Genomic DNA, 23,462 nt, shown 5'->3' on the forward strand with positions numbered 1-23,462 from the left:
CATATATTACCTCATTTGCTTTTCACAACCTTATGAGAAACACAACAAGAATTATTGTCCCTATTTTATTTATGAGCAAATGAAGGCTCAGAGCAATTTGAATGACTTGCCCACCATTATCCAGCCAATGTCAAAGGAAGAATATGAGCTCTCCTCCCTATAAACTCCAGTGCTTATTCAGCATTTTCAGGAGTAATAGAGCCTGTTTTCAACTTTCAGTTTGATGACCTGTTTTCTAAAATCACTCTTAAGCAGAGAAAAATGGGGAGGGGGTATCTCTAAGATTGTTATCTATATAGAATTATAGATTTAAGGAAGAGATCTTAGAGATGATTTTGTCCAGTCTCTTATTTTACATGGGGAGAGAAAAAGAGAAAATTGGCCCAAAAAACCTAATTCTCGAAACACACAAGGTGTGCTCTTCCTAATATTAACTGTACACTCCCAACCTTGCTTATAGATGAGGTAACTGCCCAGAAATCTTAAGTGATTGCTCAAAGTCTCTTAAAAAGTAGATGGCAGAATCAAAATTCAAAAGTGAGTTTTAGTTGAGACAATAAGATTTTACAGTTAGATCCCAGAAAAAAAATTTCCTGATGGTAAAGAACCTTTAATACTATATCTGAGTCTATGGGGAGGTCACAGAATCTCCTTCCCTGGAGATGTATAAGAACAGGATTGACATCCATCCCTCTGGTGTGGCTTCAGTAGAGTCCCGCCTGAGGAGGAGGGACAGGATGATTTATAGAAATCCCTTTGAGCCATAGGATCTTGCAGTTGATTTGTTTTTGCTCATGCATGTAAAAAGGGTTTTAGAGGTGATTACTGAGTAGTAGTAGATAGTTCAGTAGGTTTTTAAGCAGAAAAGAAATAGTTGTTTCAAGTTCAAATCTCAACTCTGATACAATGTGATTTTGGTAAAAATCACTTTCCTTCTTTCTTTCACTGGTTATATGATAGATTGATAAGACTTCCAAGGTTTCTGGGTTTGGAATAATGAGGTAAGTTGAAAGCATCTGGGGAAAAAAGAAGTGGATTTTTGTTTCTCTTTGAAAGTGAATACAGTCTCCTTCCATAATGTTTTGTTTCCTTTTTAGCTTTCTATCTTTCCTGGTGCCATTCAAGTGACTAATTGTTTTCTTTCCATTCTAGGAAGTGATCGAAATGGTCTGGACTTCAACAGACAGGTAAGGACTTTCCTGTCTAGGTCAAAACTAATACTATGAAGCTTGGGTTGCAGAAAAAGCTTGGTTCATTAAAAGAACAGCTAGACAGATGGAGCATCAATTTAGGACCAAATACAAACCACATATAAGATATTAGTCAATATGTTCCAATTATGGGCCTCATAGGCTTCCCTTAATACATGATACATGCTTTATGGGGAAGCCCTAGAGAAGCTCTAGGAATTGGAGCAATTCCACAATAGTGCCTGCATTAGTGCTTTAGTATCTGAAGGAAACTGAGCTAAGTAGGTTTGGTCTTGGTCAAAGAGACTTATTCAAAAGGGGAAGGATTTTTTTTTTTTTTTGACAGGGTCAGGTTGTAGCTAGGAGGGGCTGTGGGGTTTTTTCCCCCAGATATTAGCCTATATGAAGGCTGAGAGAAAGGAGAAGATGGCATGATGGGAGTTAGGAAGTGAAGAAACTTTGGTTTCCTGGTTGAGGGGAGAATGTAAATTGTATGGTAACTGATAAGGCTAGTAAGCTGGAGGCCTAGGTATGAACCAGCAATTGCTAAAGAGCCTACAGACAATTCCTCCTTTTTTTTTTTTTTTTTTTTTTTTTTTTTTTTTTTTATCTTTAGTGAGGCTTGACGTGGACTCCTCTCAATATAGTCCTAATCTTGGAAATCCCTTAAGGGTTAGATCTTCTGACACAGGGATAGGGGAAATTTCAAGCCCTGAGCAAACACTCCATAGCAAAAACCTTTAGGTTCCGCCTAGCTATCAACAACTGATATATGGAGATGGAGGTGAAAGGAACACGTTAGATCTGGGGAATCTGCTGAGATTCATGATGAAGTCCTCCACATTTACTCTAAACTAAATAAGGAATATTTTCAATTATAGTTGGAAAGATTTAGGTGAGATGTGATGAAGGAATTCCCAACAGTGAAGATTATTAAATACTATTAGAGGAAGTGAGGAAAGCTTACAGACTCACCTTCTTACTCAAAGTGTTTGAATATAAAACAGTTGTGTCTGTGCAGTATGACCTGACTGCTAGACTTCCTAGTTGATGAAATAGGAGGATGACTTCCACGAGCTCTGGGATTCCAGAAGGGAGCTTTGAGCAGGATGGGAGGAGTCCTGGCCACTGTGCTTTCTACTCTGAGGCCTGGGGGTCTACTGGCCCCAAGTCCTCCCAGCCCTCAGCCTAGACAGAATGTTGAATTAGTCCCACACCAAGCCAAGGCTCTGCCAGCAGCACTGGGAAACCAGCTCACTCCACAGGCTGTGCAGGTTTTCACTGCCTGTGTGGTCTGACTGAGGCCTTTCGAAACCCTCATCCTGATGGTAGGAGACTGGTAATGGCATCTTCCACTACTCTATGACCAGCCTCAATTGGATGCTCTTGACTTTCTGACCCATATAAGTTCTAAAACCCCAATTCTCTGGACTCCTGAAAAAGGTATCTCCTCTCTGTCTCCAAAGTTCTGGGATTATATTTATTTCCTTTAGAGAAGCCCTGAGGGAAAGGTCTTTTCCTCCTTAGATTCCTCCCTCCTTCTCTTCCTCTTACAAATGATTTTTTGGATTTCTTATAGCCTTTGACAAGTGTCAACCAGTCTCATCCTTCCCAAAAAGAAGTGTAGAGAGAAAGGCTTAGAAAACACGTTTATCTAGCACTGATACTCTCCTTCTTACACATGTCCTCTCATACACAGTCTCTCATTCTCTCATTTGTGTGACAAAGAAGTCTGTACCCATTCCAGTTCTCTCCTACTCTTCTAATGGGATTATCACACATAGATACCCTCTCAGATTTGAATTTACTCTCTGGATCATAGATTTAGAAGTGAAAGGGACCTTAGAAGCCTTTTAACAAAACCTTCCCATTTTATAAAAGAGGAAAATGAAGTTCAAAGAAATGACATGATCTGCCAAAGTAAATAACAGAGTCAAGGTTAGAATCCAGTCCCAACTCCAAACTCAGCACTCTTTCCATGGTATCACACTCTCATAGTCCTCTCAACATCACTCCCCCAAAACACACACACACACACACACACACACACACACACACACACACTGCCCTACATGTAATCCTATGTTATTATGAACCTGAGCTCTCTCATGCCAACATGTTCACATTCATGTTCCCGCTTGTTCACACATTCTTTTTTCCTCTCTCCATCTTTCTCCTCTCTATCTTGTCTTTCTCCTGTCCCCTAATAAACACAAAGTATGTGTTTTTCCTTTGAAATTCATCAGTCTTTTCTGTAGGGTGAGACATGGGAGATGGGGAGGCTAAGTGTGATCTCACCATTACTAACTAGGTGGAAAGGGAAGAGAATAGGGAGGGGAAAAACAGGGAGTGATTGTGTAAGGTGTTTCAATCTATGAGACAGTGAAGGTGTCAGCAAAAACCTCCCAACAAAGCAATAACTTCAGTTCTCAGCACAGGACAATCTGTAAGCTAGTTGGTATAATTGGGAGTTAATAGATGAGGCCCTCAGTAAGCAGCAGGAAGTACAGATGGTTAGATTAGAAGAGCTGAATCTTTAGAAAATGTAATGCTTTACAAACATTAAATGCCCAGGTTCAGAAAGATCACTGAATCTAATTCCCTCAGTAATTCAATTGAAAAAGATACTTACTATACAATAAGACACCCTGGAATTAAGGATTCAAAGATAAAAATATTGCAGTCCCTGTCCTCAAGGAGCTTCCCATCTATTGAGAGTACAAGGTATTGCCAGTCTGACTTACTCAAACATAAGTGTATCATGAGGAGTAATGTGAAATGACAGCTATATTTGAACCAGATCTCTAAGCTTCTCAAATGCTAAACTGAGTATATATATTTTACCCTAGGTGCAATAAAGAACCATTGAAAAATTTTAAGGAATATTATCATATCAAAATTATTTTGGTAGATATATGAAGGATGAATTAAAGCCAGAAGAGCTACAAGCAAGGAAATCAAATAAGAGATTATTACAATAGTCCAGAAGAGAAACAAGGATGGTCGAACATAGGTACAGGCTGTGTGAGTAGAAAAAGGTATGGGTATAAAAGAAGTTGTTGAGGCAAAATCAACAAAGTTTAGCAATTGATTGGATGTTGGGAGTGATAGAGAAGAGTTTGTTACAAGGGTTTGATCTTGGGTTATTAAGAAATTGATGGTATCTTCAATAGAATTAAGGTAGTTTAGAAAAGAGGTGGGATTAGGACTGTAACATGTTAAGTCTGAGCTTAGATTTATGTGGCAGTCAGTTTGAGATGCTGTAGAGCTCAAAGATTGATTAAAGTTGGCTTTATTAATGAGGATAGTATCTATGTAAAAAAGATAATTTAACCAATGAAGTGGATGAGATCAAAGCATTGGAAGATGCCCATGTTTTAAGGAGCTGAATATGAGTGATGATCCAACAAAGAATGTTGAGAAAGTACAGTAAAAAAGTTAAAAAGAAAGCTAGGAGAGAGAAAATGTCATGAAAATCAAATAGGAAGAGAATATCCAAGTAGAGGAGGCTGACTGATGGTGTCAAATAATTCAACACAATGAAGGAAGGAGATATCAAAAAGGTTATTGGATGTAACAGTTAAGAAACCATTGGTAATAATAGAGATTAGTTTCAGTTAAGTAGTGAAGTTTTAAATCAAACTGGAAAGGGATGAGAGGTGAGCATATGGTAAGAAAGTGAAGACAGGGAATGTACATAAATGTTTCTAGGAGTTTGGCAGTAAAAATAAATAAATAAATAAGAGATAGAGAAAATCAGTGTGAAGACATAGTGGGGTCTAAGTAAGGATTTTTGGTTTCAAACTTTCTCAATGACTTTCGAACCAGAGAAGCAATATGTAACACTGAAAAAAGCACTGGACTTTTGGTTAAGAAAGACCTAGACTCAGATATTTTGTAGCCGTGTGACCATAGGCAAGTCATTTAATCTCTAAGAGTTTTGGTTTTTGGTAACAAGTTATGTAGTACTTACCTAACAGAGTTGTTTCAAAATTCAAATGAAACAATGTACATACATAAAGAGCTTTGAACATTGCGAAGGTCTGGTCTAGCTCCTCTTGTCAGGATAAGCAAAAGTCCTTGCCCCACGTTGGGCGCCAATTGTAGTGAGCTGTCGTCTCTAGAAGCTGCTGGATCGCTCTCTGGGAAGAGATCTGCTGTGTCTACTCACTTCCTTTCCTGCAGAGAGCCCCGTCAAGCCTGATGCAATTCTGAGTCTCCTTCTTTCTCTGAGAGTCCTCTCTTTTATTCTCCTAGAGAATGGGCGTGGGATAATGCAAGGGCTTCTGGGAAGAACCACCCCAGCCAATGAGCTTGCCCCCTCTATCAAGTCAACCTGAGTTCTCACCTTGTAATTGTCCAGAAAACCTGAATTCTCATCTTGTCACTGTCCAGACAACCTCAGTTCTCACTTAGTAATCCTAACAGAACATCTCAAAGCCATATACAAGGTATTCCCAAATCTAAGATTATTGAGACATCCTGTATAAATGTCAGCTATTATTCAGTCTTCCCATTCTGTTTTCCAACCAGTACATTGTGCTACCTGTCAATTTAAATTCAACACATATTTATTAAGCTCTGTGTGCAGAGTACTATATGAGAAACTGGAAGAGTTTCCATAAGACAACTCCTTTCCTCAATGAGCTTACTGTCTGATGGGGGGATAGGACACAATCACAAATAACAATACTCAATCAATGACTTATTAGTGAATTGAAGCACTCAGGTGACACAAGAGATAATAGGATAGACTTGGAATTAGGAAAAATCAGACATCAGATACTAACTCTGTGACTCTGGGCCAGTGACTAAAAAACAAACAAACAACTACCACCACCAACTAAAACTCACTGTTTGCCTCAGTTTCCCCATCTGCAGAATGGGGATGACAACAATAACCCTACTTCCCAGGGTCATTGTGAGGACAAAATGAGATATTTGTAAAGCACTTTACAAATCCTAAAATATCATATAAATTCTAACTATTATTAAGACAGAAACTTGTGTTAGGCTAAGTCTAAGAATTTAGATAGTCACTGAGCGTGCTACTCAATAACAGAAGGCTTTGTGAGGAGGTGGCATTTGAATTGATCTTTAAAAGATAGGTATGAATTCTCCTCATCCCCTAAACAGAATCTTGGATGTTTTCCCAAAAGATGTCTGACATGAAAGTAGTACATGAGGGATGACATATAAAGGGAATTTCTTTCTTGAAGTCTGAAGTTTTCTCTGATTTAAAGAGAGTTTACTATTTAGGAATAGGAACAAATCAGGAGGTCTTCAAAGGATAGGAGCTTCAATTCTATTAGACCCATATTATTCTCTCCATAGCAGTATCATCTTCCACTGACTACTTGAGATGTACTGGAAAAACTGCTAAATAGCTTTGCCACCTAATTACCTGTGTGCTTTGGGGCAAGTCATTTAACTCCTGGTTTTAGTTTCCTCACTTATAAAATGGGGGTGAGGTGGGAATGACTATGTTCCATATATGGTCTTTTCCAGGTCTAGATTGATATATGATCTTATTACCTCTGTGGGTTTGTTTTCTTATTTATAAAACGGGTGCTGGGATTGAGGTCCCTTCTAGATCTACAATCTTATTACTCTCTGAGCTCCAGTTTTCTCCTCCATAAAAAGAAAGATTTGGACTAAGGATCCCTTAGATTTCTTCCATCTCTAAATCCATGATTCCATGGTCCTCCTGATCTTGTGGGATAACTGAGGGTGAATGGAAAATCACAAATGACAAGTGCTATAGAGTCCTGGTGAGATGAAACATATTCTTGTGGAAATAATACCAGACTGAGAGTGAGGAGCACCTGGTGCCTAGCCCTAGTTCTGTTACACAAGAAATCTGTGACATATAGTGAGTCATTTCTCTTCATCTGTCAAATAGGAGAGGGGGGGTAGACTAAATCTCTAATGTCACTGCCAATTCTGGCATTTTATGATTCTATAATAATAATAATAACAGTTTTGCAAAGTGTTTAGATTTTATTATTCTTACTCAACAGGACTTCTAAGGATCCTAATACCTCAACCCTCCTTTAGTTCTTAGAACTTAGCTCTGTGCCTGGCACATACTAAGCACTTAATAAATGTTTATTGATTGATTAAAGAATCCCTCAGGACAGAACAATTTATCTCTGGGGCACAGAAACACAAGAATCCCTAAAAGTTTGATGTTTCTCTTTGAGCCTCAATCTGGGCTATACCCAGTACAGTTATACCAGTTGGCAGTAGTTCAGTGCTACTCTGTTTCTGTCATTTTGACTTAACCTTCGAATTAAGTAGATTTGCATATGTGCCTTTCTTGGATGGAATTGAACATTGTCAATTTTCCATAGAGCTCTCAGACTATAGTGTGAAAGGGGAAGTTTCATAAAAACATTGAAATCATACCAAAAGAAAATATTCTCAATCCTAGAAGATCTGTGATGAGGGAATTGCCTCTTTCAGTGGTGAGGAATTTCCATGAGAATATGGTTAGAATAGTTTCCTGAAAAATTGGGAGTCATCAAACTATTTAGATATCAAAGAAAGATAAGAAAGCAAACCAAACCTTTTAAGTTATAAACAGGATTTCTAGATTATAGCATCAGTTACCATTTCAGGTTCCAAAATGGTGGATTGGAAAAAAGTGGATTGTAGTATAGATGAAAATTTAAACTCTGTTATCTGCTTCTTGCTGACTAAGAAAATCACCCATTATCTTAAACCTCAGCTTCTTTAGTTGTAAAACAAGGGGCTCAGACTAAATGATCGATCTAGTTTTAAGGTCACTTTGACTTCTAAGAATCTATGATCCCATGATCCTATTCACAGTCTCAGAAAACATTTCCCTCCACCCAAGAACAACCCAAATAGAGAAAAGCTAAGATTCTCCTGTAGATAATGAGACTGAACAGTCACTATCTGGGTAAAGAAGCTAAGGCTATCAAGGAGAAGGCTTATAGTCTGAAAGGACCAAGAAAAGGCTAATCATATAACAGCTAAGAAGAAAGCAAGTTCATTTGGGGTTGTGGGGGAAGGTGGGGTTAGTCAAACTGAAAAGGGGTGAGAAAGAGAAATTCTTCCTTTGAAAAAGCTGAAGACATCAGAAAATGGGAATTAAGGATTTCATGAGTGCTTTCCATCTGCTTCTAATTCAGAACAGCTTGATTTCAGGAATACTCCTGTTCTTGGAAGCAGGAAGAATCAACTACCAACAAGAATGATGCAATGGAAAAGAGGATTGAATCTAAATTTTGATGATCTAGGTTCAAATCCCGGTTCTTTTTATTTTCTATCTATGTAACTTGAATATGTGAATCTACATCTCTCCTGACTCTAAACTCAGTCCTCTTCATTAAGAAAAGATGCAAAATGTAGTCCCTGTTTAAAATCTAATAAGGAAGAATGGCACAAAATACATAAAGTAAGCAAAAGAATACAGCTCAAGAAATAGACAAATAAGTACAAAATTATTATCAGAATTGGTATTAACTACAAACATTGAGGAGTCACAGAATGATCTGAGAGAACTAAACTAGACAGGGTTAGTTAGGAAAGACTTCCTGGTGGTGGTGGCTTTTGAATGGAATTTTGAAAAATATTATTTGAGGGAGAAAAAAGGATTAGTAGATAATGATGGCTCCTTTCCTTGAGGTCTCCTCATTTTAATTGAATTTTCTTCACATAAAATGATAAACAGACTCTTTCTTTTTCTTTTTTTTTTTTCTTTTTGGTTGGGGTGGGGAGCAACTAGGATTAAGTGCTTTGCCCAGGGTCACACATCAAGTAAGTATGTTGGTTTTGAATGTAGGTGCTCCTGACTCCAGGACTGGTGCTCTATCTACTTTGCCATCTAGCTGCCCCTCCCTATTATGATTTTTTAAAAATAATTTTACTGGGGCAGCTAAATGGTGAAGTGGGTAGATCACCAGCTCTGAAGTCAGAAGGACCTGAATTCAAATCTGACCTCAGATACTTAACACTTCCTAGCTGTGTGATCCTGAGCAAGTCACTTAATCCCAATTGCCTCAGCAAAAATAAATAAATAAATAAAATTACTGAAATGTTTTATTTTTACACCACTTAATTTCCCAATATAATACTCCCCCAACCTTCTCCCATCAAGCCACTCTTAGTTTATCACAAAGAATTAAAGGAGAGAGACAGACAGACAGAGACATACAGAGAGAAACAGAAGGAGACAGAAAGAGGGGAAGGTGGGGGGGGGGGACAGAAAGAAAGAGAGAGAGAGACACAGAGAGAGACAGAAAAAAAATTTTAATGACATTCTTTGTCTTTTAGATCCATAATCTCTCCTTCTGAAAAGAGGGAAATGAAACAACTTTTCATATGACTTTTGTCTAAGATTGGTCACTATAATTTTACAGCATTCCATTTAAAATATTTTGTTGATGTTTTTCTTTTCATTTACATTACAGCAATAGTGTTTATTATTCTGCTTACTTCACTTGGTATCAGTTCATATATTTTCCCATCTTTCTTGGTATTCATTTTTTAAATAGCATAGCAATATTCCATTATAGTTATGCACTACAGCTAGTAGTACATAGTACTATACAGCTAGTATAGCCATTCCCCAATCAGTGGAAACCTACTTTTACTTTCAGTTTTTGTTAAAAGCACCATCATAAATATTTGTGTGTATTTGGAGCCTTTCTTTTTTTTCATAATTGACTTTCTTGGAGTATATACCTAGCAGTGGAATCTCTAAGTCAAAGGGTAAAAAGAGATATTTTAGTCACTGCCCTATCCCCTGTCCCATAGTTGCAAATTGCTTTCCAAAATGGTTGGACCATCCAGAGCTCTACAAACAGGGCCTGTCTTTCCATAAGTTGTCTAATATTGGCTATTTCCATCTTTGTCACCTTTGCCAATTTGTTGCGTGTGAGGTAAAAGCTCTGAATTGTTTTGATTTACATTTACATTTCTTTCTTATCTTTGATTCAGGGAAGTCTTTCATATGATTGATCATAATTTTCCATTCTTTTAAGGGCTTTTTTTTTTCCTTTACTTCTTGAGGAACTGCTTTTGATTTTATATATTTTTGCTTATTGCCTATTTATATCTTCAAACTTCATTAGAGATATCTGGTACAAAGATTGTTTTCCCACTCAACCACATCTTTTCTTATCTTAGTTGGAATAATTATATTAATTCAAAAATATTTTCAATTCCATATAATCAAAATCTATCTTTTGTAATAGTTTCTGTTCCTTGTTTGATTAGGAATTCATTTCATCATTAACTATGAAAAAAACCACCTGATCTGGCTCTCTTCTAATTTTTTTTAACAGTCTGACTTTTATTAATATTCATTTTGTGTTTATTCTGGTATGTACAAAACTGCTTTAACCAGTAGCTTTTTACTTAGGATCTGAGAACTTTTTTTTTTTTTTTTTTAATAAATATAACTGTACTTCAATAGAATTTGTTTCCTTTGTAATCCTTTGTATTTAACTTTAAAAAAAAACTATCCATCTTTTAATTCGATACTTATTTTATTATTAATTTATGGAATAAAACAAGCATTTCTGTAAAATTGTATTATTAAAAAATAATTGCCCACAGAACTGCAAATCAATTAAGCACAATTTGCTGTTCCTTTCAAATATATAATGTTGCCTTATGCAGTTAAAAACCCTCTTCTGAGAAGGGGTCCTTAGACTTCACCAGATTGGCCAAAAGATCTATGACACAAAAATTTCTAATCTAAAACTATTTTCCACCATACTGCTTTTTAGTTTTCCTTAAAATTCTTATCAAATAGAGAATTTTTGCTAATTTATATTCTCATGTGCATTACATATTGTGTTAAGTACAATAACTTCTAATTTTTCCTTGTCCAGTTTGTTTTTTTATCCATTTTATATTTTAAGTTTTAATTTCTATGAAATAGATATAGTTTGAGTTCTAGACATGCTACTCTTCCTTTATCCCTATTTTTTAAAAGTATTTTCCTTGATACTCTAGATTTTTTTTTTATTACTCCAAATACATTTAGCTAATATTATGTCTAGTTTGAAAAAGTAGTTTTTGATAGCTCTCCTTTTTCTATCGGTATTCTTCAAGTGTAGGTTTCCAAGAAGAGAACATCAGTGAGGGCACAAAACTATACTTGCTCCACCAAGATCGCTTAAACCATTCTATGACACCCTATTTCCTTAAGAGTTCCTTTAGGGGAGTGGAAAGTGATCTAGATTTGTCATCCCCAAACCTCACTTTACTATCTCTATGCTCTGGATTAAGTCGTTTCTCTTTTCTGGGCCTCAGAATAGGCTAATCTCAGCCCCAAATCCTTTCATTCTTCCCTGGGCTGTTCAGTTGAACTGTTAGCTTCAAAAACCGGAGGATTCATAATAGAAAGCTGGTCTTCCCTGCGGTCCTTTTAGTGCACTTATGTTCCTTCCCAAAACTCCACCATTACTTTCATGGGAAAGCAGTTGTTGATAAGTGTGGTTGCATGCGAAGAGGTGGGAGTCTGGGCCCTTGCTCTGCCAGTTGGGTTCAATCTCTTGGCCTGAGGCTCAGGTGCTACCTCAGCGGCTTCCTGTTTGTGGCTAAGGCTGTAGCTACAGTTTTGGGAGGAGGGGGCTTTGCAGAGCTGAGCAATGAGGGGCAAGCAAGAGGGGAGAAAGACAGATACACCCATATAGAAAGAAAAAGAAAGAGAGAGAGGGAGAAGGATCACTTGGCTGTTTATATTTATGATATGGCTATCACCCACACAACAGACAGCTACTATGGATTCCACTCACCCAGATCCTAAGGCTACTGGCCAAGCTCAGCTGGGTTCCAGAAACACTTTTGCTTCTTCCCCCCCCCCCCCTCGCCAAGTCCCCCAGGCAATGGGAGTTTCCAAGCCTGGATTAAAGATAGAATTTTCCTCTAGGACCAGGTGTGAGGGTGGGGAGATCTTGGAGACTTCGAATGAAAGAAGAAAATAAATGGAGCCCTTCTCCCATCTTTCTGTGATGATAAAAAAAAAAAAAAATCTAGTTCTCTTCAGAGTCAGTTAGGATCTCTTTGATACTGACATTCATGAGATAGAAGGCTTGAGCCCTCCTTTAGTCCTTTCAGAATTGGTGATTATCTCTGAAAGGTAAACTGATTCAACCCCAAATTGGAGTTTTTCCAAGAAATAATTTCCCTCCTTCAATTGGGGCTGGTAGAGCATCTTTAGATTGGAAAGAGGTTACAGAAAAATGTTTCAGGAAGAAAATTAGGCTCAAGTGACCTACATGAAATTTTTGACCCTTAGTTTCTAGTGTCTACTTTTCTCCCACCTTTGCATTTATTTTGTATATGTTGTATAGACTTATCGATGAACTTTTTTTCCCCTCATAGGATATAAACTATTTGAGGGCATTTTTGTATTCCCAGAGCCTAGCTCCTTCTAGCTCTATATACTATGATCTTCTCTGCTTACTACTTGCCTTGCCAGCTTGTACCCATATATCTAGCCTAGTACAGTATAGTATCTGACACTTGGTAGAAGATTGCTGGCTTAAGTAGGGCTTAAAGAGTTAAGTAGGGCTGAGAAGGATTTAGTTGTCCCCAAGCATCAACCTAGTCTCCCTGGGGCAGATGTGGAAGATAAGGAGTCTTAATGTTTAGGGGTGTGTGTGTGTGTGTGTGTGTGTGTGTGTGTGTGTGTGTGTGTTAAAGGGTGGAGAGAGGAGAGGGGAGGGAAAGAGAGTGGATACACAGAGCTTCCTCTGTTCTCCATCAGAAATGTCTATGGAAGCAATTCCAACATTGAACAGATTAACTCCTCCCCTGAATCACAGGCTTCACTGACAATTATAATTTTTCCTTCAGAATTCTTCCCCTCTCCTGGCCCCCAAAGGGCTTTGGATTCTACTTTTGAAACTTGCCTGATATCTCTACCCCACTCCCCTTCCCTGTTGATATTAGCATCCAATGAAATAATATTTAGAAAATGCTTTGAAAATCTCAGCTTCTTACTCTATTGATACCAGCTATTATGAATTGTCTCTTTCCCATTTGTATCCCAACCAGGTGTCTATGCTGACTGTTGATTGAAATTCTACAAATATTCTCCCTTTCTTGATATTAGTTCCTATCCTGTTTCATATTGTTTTACAATCTCTCTTTTCTTATTATCCCAATAGCCCTTTGGGTTTGACTTCAGCCTCCGTCTTTGCCATTTGGCTGGAAGCATATGTCATTACTTCTTTCACTTCTAGGGAGCTGTCAATATCCAGTTTGCTTTTGATTCTTAGCCTGGGGGATTTTCATTCATATCCTGCTTTGCTTTTGTTCATTTTCTAGGCTCTGCCCATCTCTGCTATCCCCTCCAATTCTCCCACCAACATGCCAGTTGCCAGTTCACATTGGCTTGTGTCCAGTTGGTTCTTTCTTCTTTGCTACCAGATTGAAGATAAGGGGTCTACTCAGATTCTTTAGAACTACCACTGAACTGTCTCCTGATAAGTGGAGGTACAGTCCTGGACCTGTGCACCCCACCAGAAGGAATGCTAAGTGTGGAGTTCCAGAACCTGAGATGAGATCCCAGCTTTATTATTCACTACCTATGTGATCTTGGACAACTTGCCCCATCTCACTGAACCTTGATTTCCTCACCTGTTAAATTAGGGGACCAGAAGAAATTTTTTAGATCTGAAATCTCTTCTAGCTCTATATACTATGATCTTTTCTGCTTACTACTTGCCTTGCCAGCTTGTACCCATATATCTATTACTAGTGGGTAGATCCTGTGTCCAATATGACTCTGAGCACTCTGGAGCTACCTCGTAATAATATTATTGAAATTGTGTATTTCTAAACAACTGAAAGTATAATTCACTTTATATAATAAGTTTCCTGAAAAGTTGTGTGGAAATCAAATTTTTGTGAGAGCCTATTTTCATTGCACCAAGGAAATTTGTTATAATTAAAGGAATTCTGTGGGGAAATTCTAATGTAAAATAATGAATGAGTTTGTACTCTTAATTTATCTGCTTAACAAATTGAATTTTCACATCAGAATTCTTAAAATAGGCAGCGGAGGTAGGGTGGCACAGATAGGAGTGTATACCTATATTCCTATTTTTTGAAAAAGTGAATTTGATCTTTTCAAAGAAAGAATAATCCCCTAACGGAGTCTATTCAGTACAATAGTTCAAGCTTTCTGATGTGAGATTCAGGCACAGTATATGACTTCAATCATTGGAGTCTTGGATATTATTTTTTGTCCAAACATGGTGCCTGATGAGTCCAGCCTTAGAAACAACTACTCAGCTAGTTGCCCAGGGCAGAGAGTAATTTCTGGCCAGCATAGACATTATTAACTGATAGATGTGAAGCCTTCCAGAGGAGAAAGCCTGGTCAAGGTGGTGAAGAGAGGCACACTGCAGGTGTTAGAATGTTCTAGGATATCTGAGAATTTGAACCCTCATGCCAGGAACAGGTGATTAAAATAGATCTGGCTTTCATTACAAAACATAAGAGAAGACTTTCTAATGCAGATCCTATCCAAAGGGCCTAAGAGGAAGCTGAGGTTTCATGAAGTTTGGGCTAAGTTCCATTTTCAGGTTTGATATGGGATCAGAACTAATGAATGAGATTTTAAGGACACCACCACCACCACTCCCCTTAGTTGAACTGGCAGTTCCCTGAGCTGGGATTTCTAGGCTATGGAGCAGGAGTAGGCACTTTTCAAAAGTCAGGAAAATAACCAGGAAAATACTTATTTGCAGGAAATACCTTTGTGACTCTGAGCACTCCCGACCTACCTTGTCATAATACAGTGGTGTCAGATCCAAATAAAAAGTTTACTTAACCAATCATAAAGGTCACTGCTGGGCATCTCTTAGCTCATTTAAAAAAAATATAATATTATCTTTGTTTTGTTGTATTTTTATTTATTTTGTTAAATATTTCCAAATTACATCTTAATCCCATTAATTAAAATCTCATTCTGGAGTAACAGATCGTGTGTCTGACACCTTTGCTGTAAAGTTCATGAAAAGGAAAATTTGATCCATAAAAATCCAGATTTAGATTTAAGCACCCTTTCTCATCATCAACATTTATCACTTCATCCTGAATGAAAGACCTACAGATTAGGTGACACTTTCTTGTTATGTGATGGTAGATAAATCTATAACTTTTTAAGGGTATGTAAAATCAGAATAAAAATAACAATAATAATATAGTGAGTATTTAATATCTTCAGATTTGCAAAGCCTTTACAAATCTTATTTCTTTTTATCCTCATTACAACTCTGGGGGACAGGTGCTATTATCCCCTTTTCATAAATGAGAGATCTCTTATTTCACAGATTGTGACGTGTCCAAGATCATATAACTAGAATGTGTCTGAGGCTGGATTTGAATTCAAATCTTTCTTACACCATTTTCATGTTTTATCCATCATACCACCTACTTGTTCCATAATACTCGTACCTAGCAAGAGCAAAGTGCTTTGGAAACTTAAAAGCTCCACATGAGTCTGAGTCATTATAACATCAAACAAATTCAGCAAACGTTTTTCTTTTTCTTTCAGTAAACATTTTTAAAGTGTCTCTTATTTGCTGAGAGACAACAGTGTTATAGCATATGAAAGAACTGGCCTGAGAGCCAGGAAGTCCTGGTTTCAAGTTCCTCCTCTGAGGAGGAGGGGAGGAGTAAAGGATCCTAGCTATCCCTTAACCTGTTTGTACTCTTTGTTGTTGCTATTTAGTTGTATCCAATTCTTCATGATCCTATTTGGGGTTTACTTGGAGTGGTTTGTCATTTTCTTCTCCAGTTCATTTTTACAGATGAGGAAACTAAGGAAGATAAGATTAAGTAACTTGTTCACACACAGTTAGGAAGTGTATGAGACCAAATTTGAACCCAGGAAGAGTGTTCATAGTCCAGCATTCTATTCACTGGCCACCTAGCTGCTTCTGTCAGTGATGTAGGCAACTCTTTAAAACTTTAAAAGTTTCAGAGAAAGCACTGATGTGCACTAGTAGAGAAAGCTTTCTTGCCCAGGAGTTCAATCTCTAAATCCCTATTTATGTTGAAGATATTGTTCTAGGTGGTCGAGGTACAAAGGTGAAAAACAAAATATCCAATCCCTGTCCTCTTTCCTGGCTCTCAGGTGGAATGAACTACTGATAGAATGGCAGTCAACCAAGCTGGATAAGCTCTATCAAACAGGCCAGCTCCATTGCCAAGGTTTGGTCCCTGGGCAGCATTAAGGATTAATGCCATTGTTTCTTCTTTTCCCTACCTCAAAGTCTAATTTCCTCCACAGGCTAGGAGGGTAAATATCTAATTGTTCTGGGGGAATTCCCCTTTTCTCCCCACCTATATCTCCTACCTGTTTCATGGCCTTATGCTCCTAGAAATACCAAATACCTCCTCACTATTTTTTCCTTCTAGCTCAGTGACTTCCATTTAAGTCCCACTTTGGAAAGACATTGTTGTTTAATAGAAAGGGTGCCAGATTTAAAATACCGAAGATCTGGATTTCATTCCCAGCATGAAATTAAGAATCAAAGAGGTCTAAAGAACAGAACATTGGATTTAGAATCAGAGGTTTGGGGTTTAAATTATGTTCCTGCCTATTTCTGTTCAATTTTGTGAAAATCACAACCATTCTAAGCCTGTTTCTTCATCTGAGGCAAATTTATGAGATTGTTGTGAGATTAAATGAGATAAAAATTTGTAAAGTGTTTTGCAAACTTTAAAATGAAATATAAATATTATTGTTGTTATCTTTTCCACTAAATTCAGTCTTCCTTCTAACTTCCCTATTTCTGTTAAGGACCATTCTTACAATCCCATTCTAATTTGAAAAATGAGGAATTTGAATTAGGTGAGCTCTTAGCTTCTTCCTTACTACAAATCCTATGAGTATCTAAATTTTTCCACTTAGACTTACTTTATTTCCCTGTAAACTGGCAATAATAATAGGTTCTTCCTAAAGGTTCCTGTAGAAGTTCTTTTGTGATTTACTGGTGTTGTGAGGAAAGCCCTTTATAAACCTCATAGCACTGTAGAAATATGGATTATTTTAAAAGCAGGAAAAAAAAATGAAACCAGTAAGAGAAAGGAGCTAATTTTGAAACAGTAGACCCATATTTCCGGACTCCCAACATAGAGCCTTAAGTCACCTTGCCCAAGGGATTCACATTGATATTACCTTTTCTTTCTGTGTTCTGCTATGGAACTTCTCCTTTGCTCACACCCATGATGGTGCCCACACCCAGCCAGGGGGGATCACAAGAACATAGTGCTTATTTACCAGGAGAAGATCAGGTTGGCTCTATGCAAAGAGAGGTGTGGAAAGGACTCAATCCAGCTATCCATTGGTAAATATTTTCCAGTTCTCCATAGCCACTGGCCCTGGCTCTGGAAACTGTTTGCTGAGGCATCCCAGCTGTTTGGTCTGTGGGAACTGAGGGAATCCAGCCTGGTCAGAGAATTCAGTGGAGTAGGGGGAAACAAAATGTGTGAGAAAAAGCTGTTCGATGTTGTTTTCCAACTAGAGGTTAGCAGATGAGCAGGGCACGTGGACCCAGAAGGGCTCAGATCAGAACTGTTCTTGGAAGGCTCTGGCAGAGTTGAAAGTAGTCATGCCAGATATAAGGTTATTTAAATGTTGCTTCTGGGACATCCTTTTTTGGCCAATTTAAATTATTTAAATTGAAATAAATTAAAATTAAGGTGACTGATGTCCTATGAATTAATTTTACTTTTATGGTTTGAATTCACCTTGTCTTAATTCAGTAATAATATGGCTAAGTTTCTTATCAATTTCTATTGCTAGATAGAAATTGCCTTGTTCTATGATAAACCTTTTGAAGCATCTTAATATCTTCTTTTTAAATATTATATATCTAATTATTGACATGTTATCTCCTGCATTAGAAGGTGGGATTCTTAATGTCCTGGACTATTTTTGCTTGGGACATAGTAGGTGCGTGGCATATAGTAGGTGCTTAATAAGTGCTTTTGTTTGACTGGCATCATCTGAATTCTAATATATAATACATCTAATATATGATAAATCTTCACTCAATCAACACACCCCAGATCTTCAAGATGCCCCACTATCATCATGATGCTAAAAATAATGCTGATAATAATAATAATACTTTAATAAGCTCCATATTTCATAGGTTTCATAGGCATCTTCCCATTTATCCTCAGAGCATCCTTGAGGGCTAAAATTATTATTTCCTTTTTACAGTTAAGAAAACTGAGGCATAAGGGTTAGCAGCTCAATTTGATCCAAGTCCACCCAGTAAAGAGAAAGAAACAACACAGAGATACAGTTCCAGTAATTAGTTGCTAGAATTAATTGATCCTCAGCCTTGGAAAATATGATTTGGTGAACATTGTGATGCAGGGTATTATAGTACAGAGACCTAGGTTAGGATCCTTTTTCTGATACTAGCTGTGGCACTATAAATAAATCACCCTATCTCTTTGAATCTCAGTTTCTTCATCTGTAAAATAGAAGTAAAAATAAAGATTCCTGTAGTAGTTTCTACCACCAGAAAGAATCCTTGCCTCAAAAGAGAAGGACCATTTCTTCTTTAAAGACTTGGACAAAGAAGGAGAGAAGAGGTAAGACTGAGTGGAGAGGTCATCTTCCTGGTCTGTGACTTTGTCCTAGCTGTCCCTTATGTCAGTGATTCTGGAGGAGAGAGTGAGGTTGGTGACTCTGTATAGCTCTCTCACTTAAATCCAATTCATGAGCATGTAAAGACTGATTGGTGATGTCATTGGTCCTCTCCAAGAATGGTGGATGGACAACAACAATGTTCTATGTTCTCACTTCTGCCTTTTGAAAAAATTCAGGTACAGGATTAGAGGGTGAGTGACAGGAAAGGGTTGTGGATATAAGAAAGAGAGTCATTCCTACTATGTAGGAAATTTGGACTATTGATATGAGCTGTGTATTCTGGGGACCTCCTACCAACTGGACAGTGACTAGGTGGTAAGGGGAAGTAATTGGGGAGAGGAAGTAAGTATACTGAGGAATACTGAAAAAAAAAAAAAAAATTCCCAAGCCTCATCTACATATACATAGTTCCCCCTACCTATCTCTCTGGCAGAGAACTAATTCTGCCCTTCCCTCTGCCACACCCCCTACCTCAGGCTCCAAGTTGCCCATTTGTGGCTTCTTTCCCCACCTTAAATGTTCATTTTAACCTGCATACTAACTAATATGAGGGGGGGGTGAGTTTTCTCAAGCCTAGAGACAGCCCTGGCAATAGAATCAAGTACCAAGATGTATTCAACATAGAGACCCTCATCCCATCAGAGACTTGGCAAACTCAACAGAAAAAAAGGCAAAGACATAGCCAGGCTTGGAAAGAATGACAGTCTGTCTTCCATGCTCTCACCCTTTCCATTTATCCAATGCCACCACCACCATCCATGGCCATAGGATCAGAGGATTTAGAATGAGAAGAAAACCTCTGGGATCAGTTCCTGACTGTCCAGGGTCTCAGATACAGGCCCTTTACTAGGAACTTGTTGTCATTGGTAAGACCAGTGATACTACATGTCAGCCAGTATAATATAAAAAATGCTGAATTTGTGTTGGCATCCTGAGTTTGAATCCTAGCTTTGCCACTTACTAGCTATATGGTCTTAGACAAATCACTTTAGCTGTTTGGGCCACCACTTTTTTATCTATAAAATGAGATTACTTCTAGCTCTATCAATATATGATCTTCCTTTATTCCATGGTGGTACAGTAGTAGAGTATGAGGCTTAAAGTCAGAAAAACTCATCTTCAGGAGTTCAAATGTGGTCTCAGACACTTAATAGCTGTGTGACCCTAAACAAGACATTTAATCCTGCTTGCCTCAGTTTCCTCATCTGTAAAGTGAGCTGGAGAAAAAATTGGAAAATCTCTCCAGTATTTTTGCCAAGAAAACCCCAAAAGGGGTCATAAAGAGTCAGATACATCTGAAAACAACTGAACAACATTTATTCTATTATTAATAATAATATGATAAAATTAAATGCATGCTACAAAGTTGTCTCTGATTAATCTCTGATAGTTTTAAATATGTACCTGAAGCTCAGAGTTTAAGTTATTTGCCCATGTTCACAAAATTTGTAAAATTGAAGGTAGGATTTGAATCTAGGTCTTCTTTAAAAAAAAAAAAAAGGATAGTAGATTCTGCAAATTATAGGATGGTAAGCTTAATTTTATTCCTGTGAAAATTCTAGAGGCAGTTAGGAAATATCCTGCACAGAAGGCTGTTTCCAGAGTCATGAAGACTTGAGTTCAATCCAGCATCAAACACTAGGCAAATTACTTCAGTTTTCCCAGAGTTGTTGTGAGGATCAAATGAAATAATATTTGTAAAGAGCTGATCAGCAAAGTGCCTGGCTTAGGCACCTGAACTGAAAGTACTTAATAAATGCTCCAAATCCTCACGTAAAATGAGGGGGTTGAATTTTATGACCTACAAGTCTTCCATTTTGGAGTCTAAGGTCCTATGATTTTTAAAAGATTACTGTATGAATTGTGCCTTCATTTTCTTTGGACCTTTCTTCCTTCCTTCTTTCTTTTCTTCCTTCCTCCCTTCTTTCCTCCTTTCTTCCCTTTCCCCTCTCTTTCTTTCTTCCCTTCCTTCTTTCCTTCTTCCCTTCTTTCCTTTCTTCCCTCCCTCTTTCCTTTCCTTTCTTTCTCCTTCCTGGCCTCCTTTCCTTCTTTTTCCCTCCTTTCCTCCCTCCCTTCCAGGCTTTCTTCCAACAGGACAGTCCATGCCAGACTAAACTTTTTCCTCCTTTTTTTTTTTTTTTCTTGACAGGGTTGCTAAAATAGCATACCAAGATGATAAAGTACATAAGGTTTACCTAGATTTTAACAAAGCACTTAATAATATATCTTACAATATTCTTAAAGAGAAAATGGAATGATATGGACTATATAGAAATACAATTAGAGGAAATGAGTTTCAATGACTAGATTCAAAGAATAATGATTAATGATTCAAGTTCAGCTTTTTAGGAAGACACCACTGAAGGTTCCCATCAGTCTGAGCTTGCCTGGGACTCTCACATTTTGACCAGTGATTTGGATAAATTAATAGAATGCTCATCTAATTTGCAAGTATCCCCAAGCTGGGAGGGATAGCTGACATACTAGCTGACAGTCAGAATCCACAAGGATTTTTACAAATTAGGCTAATATGATGAATTTAATCAGAAGAAAATTGGTGAGGATGAATGTAAAATCGTATATTTGGATTCAAACAATCAACTTCACATGAATAATACAGGGGAGACAGGGTTAAAAAGGAGTTTATCTTTAAAAGATCCAGGGATTTTAGTGGACTTCAAGTTCAACGTGAATCATAAGTGTGAAACAGTAGCCAGGTTGTCTCTCTATAAAGTGATAATATTACATACTGGCTTCCTTTTTTTTTTTTTTTTTTTTTTTTTGGGTCTGGGCCTGTGATTTCATGAGCGTGGAAACTCCCTTCATGCATATTGGTTAATGTATCCTTTAACTTTATCCTTGGAGAGTGGCTTGGGGCACTGCCAGATTAAGTGACTTGGCTATGGACATCCAGCCATTAAGTATTAGAAGCAGGACCCAAACCTAGGTTTTGCTAACCACAAGACTAGATTTCTGCATATTAATGTAGTTATTTCTTTGGCAGTCTCTTGACTCCCAGCTCCCTCCAAGATTCAGCTCAAAGTCTAACACCTTTCCTGATTTCTCTAATTTATTATTGTCTTCCTGCTTCATTTATCCTGATTTTATTTATCTGTATTCATGTTGCTCCCATCCCTATCCATTTTACTCCCCAGTAAAAATCTTTGATGAGGGGGACTGTTGTTTTTCTGTATAAGGCTACTAGCAAAAATCCTTACACATAGTAGCTGCTTAAACTACTTATTGAATTCAACTGACTTAATGCCTACTAGAATTATTTTTATTTTAATAAAAGTTTCTTTAAAATGAAAATGTTTTAAATAAATCTCTAATGGGGGAACCCTAAACATTGATTGTGGTCAGCCAGTATAGAAGCTAGTTTTCAGAAAAGAGATCTTTGATTTACTTCCCTTTTATTGAGTCACTCTGGTGATACCTGCTTCTGGGAGAAATATGAACTCTCAGACTCTGGTAAGGTAGAAAAGAACTGAATTTTGAATCAAAAAACTAAGTTTGAAGTCTTGAGTTCTCCATTTACTACATGTGGGATGCTGGCAATTTCATTTAATCCTCACAAAAATTTTGGAAGGGTTGGTGTCATTATCATCCTTATTTTATAGTTGTGGAAACAGGTAGTTAGAGGATAAGTGACTTGCTACTAAGTATATGAGTTCAAATTTTAACTCCACATCTTCCTGATTCCAGTTTCTTTTCTTAAACTTTCTGGGATGTCACTTAACCTCTACTAAAACTCATGTAAAAGGAGGGGTTGAATCTAGTGGCCTACAAGTCTCCTTCTATTTCTAGGTCTAAGGTCCTATGATTTTTAAAAGATAACTATGAATTCTGCCTTCATTTCCTTTAGACCTTATTGGGCTATATGGAGGTATGTATTAATCAAACCCTAGACATAGACTAGTATTCTAGATTCATCTCAAAAAACAATTGAAAAAGTTTCATTGTGAACATTTATACCCAACAAATACTACAAATTAGGGCTTAATTTATTGTTGACTCTCTCAACTTAAAAAATGATGGAGAAAATGGTAATAATGCAGATTATACTAAAAGTATCATTTCTCTCCCTGGAGAGCAAGAGGTTAAGCTCTTACTAGTATACCACTGATGGGGCTGGAGGTGTGAGAGGGGCTTCCAGCTGAGACCCAAGTATTTTCAAAATCACCCAGGGAGGTAACAACTCTAGCTGTCACACAAGAGACAGATTCCCTTGTTTTCTGTATTTAAGGATTCAGCTGGTTTACCCACACAAGATCTTAACATGAAATTCTCTTCCTGAAATATAGTTAATACTTAGCAGGGAAATGCAAAGTAAGAATCCATTTTGAGTTCCATGTGAAACTTTCCTCTGAAGATCTGATTGTGCCAGATGCTAATAAAAGCTACATAAAGTGACAGACAGATCCAAAGGTTTCTTTAGATGGAATAGTTTCATACTAGAGGTTTGAACTATAGGATTATGGAAGAAAAATTGGAGCTAGAAACATGGGTTTGAATTCTGATCCTGTTATCTCTTGATCTCAGTTTCTTAACCTGTAAAATAAAATGATCACATTAGGACAGGAATTCTTATTCTAGGGTTTGTGAAA

The 23,462-nt window shown here is 37.4% G+C and overlaps 1 protein-coding gene across 1 annotated transcript in view; it reads left to right on the forward strand.

Annotated features, from left to right (window-relative positions):
- Positions 1 to 515: 515 nt before the first annotated feature.
- Positions 516 to 23,462, forward strand: part of POU2F3 (POU class 2 homeobox 3) — a 56,450-nt gene continuing 33,503 nt past the window's right edge. Inside the window, exons 1-2 of the mRNA XM_074302188.1 lie at positions 516 to 537; positions 1,153 to 1,187. Of these exons, the coding sequence (XP_074158289.1) occupies positions 516 to 537; positions 1,153 to 1,187 (57 nt within the window). The remainder of the gene's footprint in view (positions 538 to 1,152; positions 1,188 to 23,462) is intronic.

The sequence above is a fragment of the Sminthopsis crassicaudata genome, chromosome 3 (assembly GCF_048593235.1).
Source record: "Sminthopsis crassicaudata isolate SCR6 chromosome 3, ASM4859323v1, whole genome shotgun sequence".
In the NCBI taxonomy this organism is placed as follows: domain Eukaryota; kingdom Metazoa; phylum Chordata; class Mammalia; order Dasyuromorphia; family Dasyuridae; genus Sminthopsis; species Sminthopsis crassicaudata.